We start from the raw sequence: 13,256 nt of genomic DNA on the forward strand, positions 1-13,256 counted from the left end.
TTACAACCTTCAGCTGTAACACTGCTGTACATCTGTTACCCAGTGCCACGTACCACCCCAGAGCTGCTGCATTGCAGTGATGGGCACAGTAGTCGCTTCAGAGGGCACGTCTACACGAAGAGGGACTCCAGACCTGGGCAGCGAGAGTGGCGGGGGGAGGTGAGCAGAGTTGTCGGATCATGGGTGCAGCTTAACATTGCGCTAGGCCCCCAAAGTGCAGATCTGTGTCTGTAATCCTGCAATCTGCCATCCTTCCCCCTGCCCTACAGGGCTGCCAGGGGAGTTCCTTCCAGCGGCCTCTCTTGATTGTCCTGCATTGAATATGGGGGTGCACTTGTGGATAAAAATTGGCTATGTGTGCTTGAGCATGTCTCCCCCTAGAGGCTGGCCCCTTCAATGAGAACAGCCTTGCTCTCGCTAGAGGAGTTCCTCACTTGGTAGAGGCCTGTGATTTCAGTGCTAAAGATCCCCTCCCTGGTTAACAATGCCTGGTTTGGGTTCCTCTGCTTGCTCACAGGGAAACCCCCGGTTCACAGAGGATTTTGTGAATCACCTGGAAACGGAGCTGGAGCAGTCGCGTCTGAGGGAGACTGAGACACTGGGCGCACTCAAGGAGATGCAGGACAAAGTGCTGGACATGGAAAAGGTGTGTGTGGGGAGGGAGAAATCCCTGCTCCAGCATTGTTTAAACATGCAGTGGGAGTCAAGGGGGGAGCAGCCATGAGCAGCCTGTGCCCCTATAACTTCCTGCGAATCTGTTACTTTTATAGCATGGGTTGTAAAACTGAGGCCTTTGATGGCTTCAGGGTCATTAAAGATCCCGTGATGCTTTCCATAAAAGTGGAGCTGTTAGCCCAGCCCTCCTGGTCCAGTACCATAGAAGGGTTTTGCCTACTTAGACCCTCTCCTCCCTGTAGTTTCAGCTAGATGTGGGATTTTCCATCCTCCTCTGATGTGTAGTTAAACAGCTGCTGTGTCCCCCAAGAAGTGGGTGTATTTAAGTGAGAAGTTAAGTGAACCCTGTGTAGTTTGCAGAGTGCATTGGGGTCTTTCAGGATGAAAGGCATAAGGGGTCAGATGCTCAGCTGGGGTAACTCAGCATAGTGCTATTGACTTCAATGGAGATATTGCAGCTGATGTCATTTGGGGATCTGGCCTGAGATATTCACTGTGATGCTACTGATCTGTGCCATGTGGAGTTAGGCTGGTGAAGTGCATGCCTGATGTTTAATTGTAGTTCACAGTCCTAAGCAAAGGAAGTCCTGAGCTAGACTCAGCCTTCCTTTTAGTGGGGCCTGAATTGAGTTGATAGCAGCTGCTGTGCGTATCACAGTGATTAAAGGAGGAGTTGAAGATAACCTGTATTCTCTGAGTGCAAGGGTTCTCAAACTTCATTGCACCGTGACCCCCTTCTGACAACAAAAATTACTACACGACCCTAGGAGAGGGGACCAAAGTCTGAGCCCGACCAAGCCACCGCCCCGGCGGGGAAGCCAAAGGGCTTCAGCCCTGGGCGGGCATCTGTAACCTGAGCCCCGCTGTCCAGGGCTGAAGCCCTCGGGCCTTGGCTTCAGCTCCAGGTGGTGGGGCTCCGGCTTCGGCTTCAGTCTTGGGCGGTGGGGCTCCAGCCACGGGCCCCAGCAATTCTAACACCAACCCTGGTGACCCCATTAAAATGGGGTTGCAACCCACTTTGAGGTTCTGACCCACAGTTTGTGAACTGCTGCCTGAGTGCCTTTCAGCCTGAAGGACCCCACGGGACTTAGCTTCGTCTGCAGAGGTCAAACCTACCCCACTGAAATTCAGTCATCTTTTGAGGGTGGAGCATTTGATCAATGGCACCAAGCAACACTAAGGGAGAATTTAGGACAGGAAGTGACGAAGAATCCCAGTTATGACCTATGCAGCACCTGGCTCAACAGGCCTCTGATCTCAGCTGGGTTCTGTGTAGCTCCCAGCCTTCTGAAAGGCAGTGCTTCCGTTGCAGAGTGCCCCTGATACCACACTGGGGCACAGCTTTAACCCTTAAAGCCACACTTAACCCTTCCTGCAGCACCCTGGATGTTCCTTGGTGGTTTCCCATCCAAGTGCAAAGTTGGGCTGATGCTTCCTGACTTTTGAGGTGTGACCTGATCACAGCACAAGGCTGATCATGCCTGCTTTTTGTGACTCTTACTTTATTTGCCTCACTCAGGCTGCAGGTATCTTTAGTATGTCTTCTGTTGAATCCATTTCACTAGCAGTGAGAAGCAGTGTGGGCCATGCATAGGAGGAGTCAGGAGACCTGGGTCTTTTTTCAGCTCTGCCACTGACTTGCTGTCTGGCCTTAGGCAAGTCACTTCCCTTCTCTGTTTCAGTGGGATCCCTGAACTCAATCAAGGCTTCTGGATACTGCTATAAATTAATAACTGGTGGCTGTTTTTGCTCAGCCTGAATCCTCTGCTGAGAATAGCGTTTTATCACACACACACACACCCTCCTGAACTGTTTGGGGGTTATATTAAGAAGGCTCCCTACCCTACACAGCATCTACCTGGACCCATTCAGTGTCCCCATGGACACTGAACCGAGACAGGATCTCATGCAGTCAAGATTTTCTGCCCACGTTTCTTTTTCCTTGACCATCCTGCAATAAGTGATTGTACATTTGATTTATTTTTTCCTTTGCGGTCACAACTGGGATTAGATTTGAAAACCTCTGAAGATGGTTATCAGAGCATGATTAAAAATAAAAGCAACTAGATAAACCCTCCCCTTCCAGAAAAGGCCTTGCCTTGTAACCATTTCCTTCCTGCATGGTTGTAAGTTGCACGTCAGCACACTTTTGTGCTTCACAAAACCAGACCAGGTCTGTCTGCAAAGCCTGGCAATGGGAAGGCTACATAGTTACTGCCGGGTCAGTTTCAGGCCTGGGCTGCAATCCTATGGGAGCAGGAGAGGGGCAGCTCAGAGCGTGAACATGGTGCTAGTGGATGCTAGCAGATGGTGGCTAGTGGATGCTCACACAGCAGACCTGACCCAAAGCCAGCAGCCTTAACTACTCGAGTGGGAGATGGGTGCCAATCCAGTTTATATCACAAAACCCACCTGTTGGCACTAATCTGCTCCCCCCCAAACAGCCTTGGATGAAAGGCCAAGAGCTAAAGGGCCAGGGGGGTCCCAGCCTCCCCAGTCCAGTGGGGTCTATAATGTTCCCAAATGCACTTGGGCCTCCTTTCAGGAGAGAGTAAGGGCTGGGTTCAGGATATGGAGTGAGTGGGAAGGGGAAAAGGCAAGGAGTGGCCTGCTCAGCACACACTTCGTAAAGCGAAGCAACCTCAGCTAAGTAGGTTCAGTCCAATCCTGTACATGGGGCTCCCCCATTGGATGCAGATGGGACTGAGTGCCACAGAGACACACAAGAGGGTGCCATGGGTCACAGCCCGAGGGCCAAAGGTTCCCCCACTCCTCCACACAGCAAGACCCATCCATCAAGATACCTTCAGGGCCCCAATCTGAGCACCTCACGGTTACCTATTGAATTCATCCTCCCAGCATGGCAGGGAAGGATCATCATCCCAATTGGCCTGAGGTCACCCAGGGAAAGCTAGGAATTGAAGTTTCTATTATTATTATTATTTTATTTATTAGGTATAATACATAAGCATCTGTCATGGCCCAGGACCTCCTTGTGCCAGGTGCTGTACAAACACAGAACAAAAAGACAGTTCCTGCCCCAAAGTTTGAAATCTACTAAGTCTCAGTCTACCACCTTAATCGTAGGACTTTAATCCACCTTAATCGTAATCTACCACCTTAATCGTAGGACTTAATCCTTCCTCTGCCTTGCAGCCTTGCTGTGATCTAGCCAGAGACTGGGCCTGAATAAACCCCCCTTATTCTAAGTCCTCCAGACATTGTGGGGGCTTGAAGTCTGATAACAGACCTGAATCTAAATACTGCAAAGGATCCCCATCCTTATAGCAGGCTGAGCCGAATGTCAGATCCCCAACCCTCCACTTTTGGGGGTGGTCTGTCCAGAGCTGAATTTCTGTACCTTAAATCTAACCTCTAGCTTGGGCTGAGCTGATGCTGGAGCACCTCATCTTAGCTGATCAGAGCTGTGAGAATCAAGTCCTCCCACCCTTTTAACACCCCGACAGGCCCCGAACCAGCCCTTCCTGTTGCAGCTTGCACTGCGATCACACTGGAGCAACCTGTGAGAAAGCCCATGGGGGCTTGGGAGCTCAAAGAATGACTCAAGGCCTCACCCTCCACCCAACACATCAGTGTGAAAACCCCTGAGGCGTGGGGTGAGGAAAGAGCTGGACCATGCATAGCCACGTGTGTGACACCCCTGCTGGGTCCCCGTTTGTCCTAGGAACCAGACGGGCCCAGGGTTTATTTGACTAACAGATGTTGCAGTCTTACCAGACAGGAGAGATAGCTCAGTGGTTTGAGCATTGGCCTGCTAAACCCAGGGTTGTGAGTTCAATCCTTGAGGGGGCCATTTAGGGATCTGGGGCAAAAATTGGAGATTGGTCCTGCTTTGAGCAGGGGGTCGGACTAGATGATCTCCTGAGGTCCCTTCCAACCCCGATATTCTATAATTCTATGTGTGATTGCTCCATTCTAAGTGGGGTCATCACTTCCCCCGCCTCCCATTACACACACACACCTGTCCTCTCTCCTGATAGTCCCATGAAGCAGAGGGAGACAGAGAAGCAGCTGCTTCTGCTCCAAACAGACCTCTTTGCACACAGTTGGTGGTAGGGTGGTGTTTTCTCACTGTTGATTGATATTACGGTTTGACCTACAGGCTGCAATTGGTGACCAGGGCCCCATTGTGCCAGGCACTGTGTGCACACAGCACTAAGATGTTCAGCACCTAGCACAATGGGGTCCTGCTCCCTGCCTGCCGTGATACACCAAAGAAATAATAACACCTGTCCCTGCTCCTAGAAGTTTGTCGTCTAAGTATAAGATGAGGGATGGCAGGTAGATACCGAGGGACAAGGGTGTACCTAGTGACACTGGAGCTAGTTATGATTAGTGGCATGACAGGAGATCAGTATGAGCCATGTTGCTGCTTGGAGTATTGAGCCCAGGCAGATGAAGGGGATGACTGTGATTGCCTTCTCACGATATGAACCCCAGGGTTCATGGTGGGTGCAGGGCCACTGGCCCCCCAGCACCAGTTCAGAAGAGATGAACTCGCAATCACCAAACTTTACCCTGCCCCCTCACGCCTCCCCTGCAGCTTCCAGCATGTGATTTCTGCTCCAGCAGAGGTGAGATAACACCTCATTTGATCGCTTTCCTGCTGAGCACGGGGGCGGTGTCTGAAACCCACTGGAAGCCTCCCCTGCCTGTGCACTGTGTGTGAATCACTCAGCAATCACGGAGCTCCTTGGGTGGCTTTGTCTGCACTGGCAGCCAGAGCCTCCGCTGCTGTAAACCTGCACAGCTCTAGGGACAGATTCCCATGGGGCAGCGCTGATTTATACCAGCCAGGGATCTGCCCCTGGGATTTCAGCCACTGGTTCAAACCCAGCATAAAGATTGTTTCCACCAGCACAGCTCACCCTGGTGTAAAGCCAAGATGAGCTGCACCAGTTCAGACCAGATCTGCCCTTGTGATCAGCACTGGTGCAGCTTCTCCAGGGCTGAAACCACAGTGTAGACGAGGCCTCAGCTCACTGCTCCCTAGCGTGTTATAGAAAAGCCACTCGGTTGACCCCCCTTTCCAACAGTGCCTAAGGGCTGATGAGAGTTCAGAGAGGCTCTGCTTGGGCTGTGCTAATGCCTGTCCTCTTTTCTTCTGTAGCTGGGGGTTTGCAGAGCGCGCTCAGCCCTGCTGCAGTTGTTATAGTCAAGAAGTGGGTATAAACATGAGCCCCTTCTTGCTACCCAGGCTGGACTGTCCCTTTACAGCAACAGGGCTGTATGGACGCCAGTGGAATTCCACCATTGTGAGCAGAGAGCAGGCCTCGGGTCTCTGCCCCGCTCCGATCTTCTCACTTTGTGCTGCTCTAGACAAATCCTAGGAGATATCTCCAGGGGAGCGAGCCAGAGCCTGTCCCATCTCCTGAACTGTCAGCCAGTGGTCTGGTTTCTCTAGAACAGCCACCGTGTTGGGGACTGCGCTTCCAGCAGGGTCAGGGTGCAAACATGGCTCTCTCTAGATGGGACCAGGTTGTGTCCCCACCATGCCAGGGCTAGAGCTGCCCATTAGGCCATGCTGCTGTCCCTTTTTGTCGGGAGATCCCACCAGTAGGAAACTTGGAGCCACCTGGGATATCCTTCTTTGCCCTCTGCTTACAGCCGGGGTGGGAGTGCGGCCTGCTGAATATTAAGGGATGGGGGTGGCCTTGCGATCTCAGGGAGCTGCTTCCAGGAGCTAGGTTGGGGGTCACACAGAGCAGCATGTCACTCTGCACTCCAGCAGCACTTCCAAAGGCTCCAACCCTAGCCCCAAATTATATGAGTGTGCGGCTGTGGGGCTCGTTCCCTGCCCACACCCACCCATGGGAGCACCCTCAGTGCCCACAGAGCCTGGATGTGGAAAGGTGGGCAGCACAGTGCAGTGGTCAGAGCAGAGAAGCCTGTGCTGCTGAGGTCCCAGTCTGACCCCCTCTGCCCCCACCTCCCTGCAGAAGAACAGCTCGCTGCCTGACGAGAACAACGTGGCCCGTTTGCAGGAGGAGCTCAAGGCACTGAAGGTGCGTGAGGTGGCAGCACTGACCTCACTCAAGGAGCTACAGCTACAGGTGAAGGAGCTCAATGACAGCTGGCAGGTAAAGCCCCTTTCCCCGTCGGCTCCACTCACCACCAGGCCAGCTACCCATCCCTGACCCCAGCACGTGGGCAGAGACAACCCCCCAACCAGTGATACATCTGATGAGCGATTATCTTTGAGAACTCATGGGTGAGGCCCAGAGGACAGGAGAAGGGCTAACACAGTACCTATCTTTAAAAGGGGCATACAGAGGACCCAGGGAATAATGGAACACTCTGACTTCGGTACCTGGAAAGATACTGGAACAAACTATTAATCAATTTGTTAGCACCTAAAGGATAATAGGGTAATAAGTAATAACCAACAAATTGTGCCAAACCAACCTAATTTCTTTCTTTGATAGGGTTACCGGCCTAGCAGATGCATGAAAGCTGTAGATATGATTTTGTGATGGTTTAGACCCCCCCTTTGGGATGTCACCTGATGTACTGCTGTCTCACTGAGCCCCTTCTGTTCCACCAGCCTGGATTTCCTCTCCCTGTTTTGTTGAATGAGGCTCTCTGGCCTCTTGCAGCACACAAACACACAGGTAGGGCCCCACCCAGCTACAGACACAGACTGAAGTCAGCTCTGTGTGAGAGGATTCACCCAGCACTCATGTGCACACCCCTTTTGGGGGAATAAACCCAAAATAATACTGTCTTGCACTGAGGATTGCCTGCTATCTGGTGGGCGTTCCCCCAAGTACACACACAGTTGTAGTTGTTACATAGTCAATATTCCTAACTTCAGATACAGAAAGGATACATGCATACAAATTGGATAATCACATTCAGTGAATCATAACCTTTCCAATGATATCTTACATGAGCCATCTTGCGTAAAGTATATCTTAGTCATGCCATATTGCTATCATCATATTTCTATGAAGAATATGGGGTGTAATGTCACAGATATGTGTTGATTTTAGTAAGGCTTTTGACAATCTCACAAGGCATTCTTCTGAGCAAACTAAAGAAGGTCTAGATGAAATTGCTATAAGGTGGATGCACAAGTGGTTGAAAGACCAAAGAGTAGTTGTAAAAAGTTCACTGTCAAACTGTATCTTGTGGGGCTCCGCAGTCAATCTTGGGTCCAGTACTAATCAATATTTTCATTACTGATTTGGATAATGGAGTGCAGAGCATGTTTATAAAACTTGCAGAAGTCACCAAGCTGGGAAAGATTGTAAGCACTTTGGAGGACAGGTTTAGAATTGAAAATGACCTTGACAAATTTGTTGAAATCCAACAAAGACAAGTGCAAAGTACTGTACTTGGGAAGGAAAAATCAAACGCATAAATACAAAAAGAGGAATCACTGGCTAGGTGGTAGTAGTGCTGAAACGGTTCTGGGGGTTATAGTAGACCACAAATTGAATATGAGCCACTAGTGACTTTGAGGACATCAGTTACTGAGCCAGAGGTTATGGGTCTGTTACAGGAGCGGGTGGGTGAGGTTCTGTGGCCTGCAATATACGGGAGATCAGACTAGATGATCATGATGGTCCCTTCTGGCCTTAAAGTCTATGAGTCTACGCTGAGTCAAATGTGATGCAGTTACAAAACCAGCTCTCATCATTCTGGGGTATACCTACAGCAGTGTTGTATATCAGACATGGGAGGTAATTGTCCCCTTCTGCTCAGCACCTGTGTGGCCTCAGCTGGAGTCCTGTGTCCCAGTTTGGGGCATCACATTTCAAGTATGATGTGGACAAATTGGAGAGAATTCACAGAGACCAACAAATAATCAAAGGTTTAGAAAACCTCACCTGTGAGGAATGGTTAAACTGGGCATGTTTAATCTTGAGAAAAGAAGGCTGAGGAGGGAGGGTGACATGATAACAGTCTTCAGATATGTTAAAGGTTGTTCTGAAGAGGACGAAGATCAGTTGTTCTCCATGTTCACTGAAGGTAGGGCAAGAAGTAATCCGCTTAATCTGCAGCAAGGGAGATTTAAACTCTGGAATGGGCTTTCAAAGGAGGTTGTAGAATTCCTGTCATTGGAGATTTTTAAGAACAGGTTGGAAAAACACCTATCAGGGATGGTCTTGGTCCTGCCCCAGTGTAGGGGGCTGGACTAGAAGACCTCTCTAGGTCCCTTCCAGCCCTGCAGTTCTGGGATTCTGTGATCCTCAGATCTGCCCCTCTGGGGCTTTATTAGTTGAATCAGCTCAAAACTGGCCTGAATCTCAACCTGGAACAGGACCGTGGCAGGGGGTTAGAATCATAGGGTTAGAAGGGACCACTAGGGTCACCTAGCCTAACCCTCTGCCAAGATGCAGGATTTGTTGTGTCTAAACCATCCCAGACAGGTGGCTCCAGCCTCCTTTTGAAAACCTTCAGTGAAGAAGCGTCCACAATGTCCTTGTTTGTCATAAATTTCCTTCACGGTGTCACAGGCTCGGGTATCTGGGCTCAAAGTGAGCTGGCTCCCAGGGTCACAGACCAGTCCACTTTCCCACAAAGCTCAGCCTTAGGGGGTAAGAGCTCCCTTCACCCTCAGCAGATCTGTGCTTCAGTAAGGAATGTCTTTCAGCTGGCCTGGGATGATCTGACAGAGCAGTGGGGGCGGGGAGTCCGAACTCCTGGGTTCTATCCTGGGCTCACAGAGCAACTATAGGCAAGTTCCTTCCCCTCTGTACGCCTTTCAGTGTGCCAGACCCCCTTTAGAGTCGCATTCTTTCACTAGGGTGAGCCACTCGGCCTCACCGCCTCCTTAGACCTCAGGGTCTTCAGCACTCCTGCTTCACTTCATGATCTCCCTTCAGTGAGTCCAACTGAGATGAGCAAGCACCTGAGAGAGACTTGTACACTCAAAAGGAGCAGTAAGTGCACCGGACTCCCTCCCTTCAGCAGCTGCACTGACTCTCAGCCAGCATCACAGAAGCAGTCAGGATTGCTAGATGTCTGCGACACAGCGTAGAAAGTCCTTGGTCATCACACAGAACAGAAACATACAGCCTGGTTCATCTTGGCCAGCCTGGAGTCCCAGCAAAGCAGTGCCCACCCTTGGCTCCTGCTCTGTCCCTCTGTGTCCTCCTTCCTTGTTCAAGTTCCTGGCTTGGCCCCTCCTCAGTCCCTTGTTCTCCAACTGGTCAAACACAGCTGGCTTCCTGGGGAGGGTGTGGACCATCCATGGTCCTTTGTTGCTAGGTAGCAAATGTTCCAGTGTTTGGCTTTGCCGTTGTCTTCCCTGACTCTCCAATGACGGGCCAGTCCGCAGAGAGCCAGGCACCATTTCCACCTGTGTGGTAGCTTGCCCGAGAGTAAACAGCCCTTTGCCACCCCCAGATGACAATGCAGCATATAGGGGAAACTGAGGCACACACAGTATTCCTACAAAATATTACAGAGAATTCCCACGCTGTCACTTCTCTTCCCCCTTTGAGACTGAACTGAGCAGGGTCACTTTAACCAGTGACCTAGGGACGTTCGAACCCCCAATGTTATCCATAGATGCCACAGCATCTTTCACATTTCCTTGGCAGCTGTTCTACCAGGCACTAGCAAGATTCATTTAGCACCCTTGCTAATCAATCAAACATACAGTGCCCAATACACAAGTCAGTGCAGTTTCATGTCCTCACTTGGGTCTGGTCTGTTAGATGGCACCAGCAGGGCACGCATAAGGAGTTTTCATGCAGCTCTGTGCCCTTTTGCCATCCCAAAGCTGGGATGGGGTCCTGCCGGAGTGAGGAGTGCAATGAGCCCACATTCCTCCATGAGTCAGCCATCTTGGCCGCAAAGTGGGGTGCCTTTACCTCTTGGTTGGATTAGGGAGTGAGCCCTTGAGCCTTGGGTCTTCACCCAGTCACATCTCTGGGGCTCTGGTGTCCCAAGGTGTGGTGAGGCAGGGATGCAGGGTGTCCCAACCCCAGAGCTGTGCATATGCCAGGAGCCCATCTCCCCTCTTGGGGTCACCCTGTTGCCCTCACCCCCAGGACTGAGTCTTCTCTCGGGCCCTGTTCTGGAGGGTTATGATTCGGGGTCTCTTGTTCAGGAAAACCCACCATGACCAGGGCCACATTCTGACCAGGGGTCTCCGTTAGCCAGCAGCAGCCTTCCAGCTGCATTACCCTTCTCTGGGGCTTCTCGCACCCATGGACAGGGCAAACATGGCAGTTCTCCTTGTCACATCTCACATGTGGAGATGGGCGAGGTGACCCCTCTGCCCCACTCAGCTACAGGGCAGACAGGCAGGTGTCTTAAGCTTAGCAGCTCCTTCCTTTGTGTTAGCAGCCAGGGGGGAAAACCCCTCCTCCCTGCCCGCTAGGCTATTTGCATGTTCTATGACACCTTCATTCTGAGCCTTCTGGCTCCCTGGATTCAAGTCTTTGGCCACTACAGAAGCAGGGACTGGATCCTTGCTTAGAGTGATACAGTCGTTTCCCAAAGGATGTCCAAGGTGATATCCTCGGAGAACCCCAACTACCCCACCCCACCCCGATCCTTCCTGTGTCCTCACAGAGACCTGAGCCACAGGCAGGGCAAATGACTTCACTTTTGGGACCTTCACCTAGGTTACACAGCCATTCAGCACTTCATGGGGTTGCACAACACATGGTTTGATGCAGTTTCTCTCTGACCCAGAATCTCTGCACCCCATGAATGTCTTCCCATTAGCCACAACCTGCTGCTCTCTATAGGGGTCAGATGTATCTAAGCACAGGAGAGGATAGCAGGACATATGTACTGGTGCCTGGATTGGGAGCCCTTCTGTCACTGTCCAGCATGTCCCTGAGGGGCTGACTACGTGACTGCTTTCCTCCAATAGTTGAGTCACAGTTTGCCCCTGGAGCCTGAGCTCAGGGTGCTTTTCCGGTCGGACAGACGCTGATTTAGCCCCTCTGCCCTGGGCGTTGGCCAAGTTAACACTTTGAAGGTTCTGTTTGGCCACTCTTTCCTTACCCTTGGGCATTTTGCCCACTTATGCCCTGTTTTCCTACAGAAATTATACCGCAGGTCTCAGATGTCCCTTGGAGGAGGTCTCCATCGGCCGTACCCCAACTTTGGGTTTTCCTGAGTCCCCTTCTGGGATGCTTCCAGGGGTTTCCTTTCCCAGGCTTAGGCCAGTCCCCTTTGGGTCTCTTCATACCCAGCCCTGCTGCCCACAAACTCATCTGCCAGCCAGCCTGCACACCACAGATCTTTAGGCTTTCTGTCCACTGACCACATTTTAAGCTCATAGAGACAGATCTTATAAAGTTTTTCCAACCCAACCAGCATGGTGAGCCCTGCACCCTTACCCCATTTGTGGAGATATTCTCCCATCAGGGTGCTGGCTGTCATTTAGGTCACACCCTGGGTCTTTTGCACACCCTGAAACCTTTTCCTGTAAGCCTCAGGTCAATTCACACTTAAGCAGCAAAGCCGAATTGATTAGTTTCTAGTCCCCAGTGTCAACCCCGTCCATCTGGCTGCACACTTCTATGGCTTTAGGATTGGCAGTGCGGGGATCATGACCTGACCTCGTGGGTGTGCAGTGGGGCAGAACGAGGCTTGAGAAGCGCTGTGGGACCCTGGTTGGAGGGGCCCGTGCAGGCGAGGAGCAGGAGCTCCGCAGGTTGGTGCGTGAATCCTGACATGGGGGCACACATTCACCCTGTGCACCCTCCACTCCCCTAGGCTCATCTGTCACGGGCAGGCGGGCGCTGGAAGGAGTCCCCCCGCAAGAACACCATGAACGACCTCCAGGATGAGCTGATGACCATCCGCCTGCGGGAGGCCCAGGCCCAAGCCGACCTCCGCGAGCTGCGGCAGAGGCTGGTGGAGCTTGAAACCCAGGTGAGGCAGTTGGCAGGGTGACAAGCCAGCTGGGTCTGGAACGTTCCCATGGGAGATCGGCACACGGTCCCAATGTACCCCCGGGCGAGGACCCCTGACAGTGGGGAGAGGGGTGGGGTGCAGTTGTGTGGGTGATGGCTGTGGGGGAAGCATGCAAGTAAGGAGGGGGGGATGTTGTGGGTGTATAAGGGGGGCTGCAGTTGAGGGGGGGATGTGTGTGGGGTGTGTACTATGTATAGAGAGGGTCGTGGGGCATGGGCAGTGCATAGGGAGAGGAATGTGTGCGGTGTATAGGGAGGGGGATGTGGATGGGGCGTGGGTGGTGCGTAGGGACGGGATGTGGGTGGGGCGTGGGTGGTGCGTAGGGACGGGATGTGGGTGGGGCGTGGGTGGTACGTAGGGAGGGGGGTGTGGGAGGGGTGTGTGGCGGTGCGTAGGGAGGGGGATGTGGGTGGGGTCTAGGGGGAGTGTCACGGAGTCCCTGGGCGATGCTCTGGAACTGCTCCCTACGAAGCCAGACAGGACTCTGGGGAAGTCTCCTTTCTGGGAGCACCCTGTCTTCAGGACACACAGCTCACACAGCTTCCACCTTCCTGGGTCTGACCTCGGAGCATTCAGCATCCTCTGCCCCTCCGTGCGCTTCCCACAGCGAGTCCGCCCAGGCGGGGTCCTGGGGAAGCCAGAGGGTCCTGACCCCCAACTTCACAGTCAGA

The 13,256-nt window shown here is 52.3% G+C and overlaps 1 protein-coding gene across 15 annotated transcripts in view; it reads left to right on the forward strand.

The window, feature by feature from the left end:
- Positions 1-13,256, forward strand: part of EVI5L (ecotropic viral integration site 5 like) — an 82,583-nt gene that overhangs the window by 52,291 nt on the left and 17,036 nt on the right. For 11 of the 15 annotated variants that reach the window (XR_012155756.1, XR_012155755.1, XM_073319073.1 and 8 more), the window contains 3 exons: positions 518-646; positions 6,636-6,776; positions 12,385-12,543. Coding sequence is in view for 13 of the 15 variants with exons in the window: in XM_073319073.1 (XP_073175174.1) it covers positions 518-646; positions 6,636-6,776; positions 12,385-12,543 (429 nt within the window). In the remaining 2 variants the exon portion in view is untranslated. The remainder of the gene's footprint in view (positions 1-517; positions 647-6,635; positions 6,777-12,384; positions 12,544-13,256) is intronic. The other 4 variants (XM_073319069.1, XM_073319074.1, XM_073319072.1 and 1 more) reach the window with 4 other exon arrangements.

Source organism: Lepidochelys kempii, chromosome 20 (assembly GCF_965140265.1).
Source record: "Lepidochelys kempii isolate rLepKem1 chromosome 20, rLepKem1.hap2, whole genome shotgun sequence".
NCBI classification, from domain to species: Eukaryota; Metazoa; Chordata; order Testudines; family Cheloniidae; genus Lepidochelys; species Lepidochelys kempii.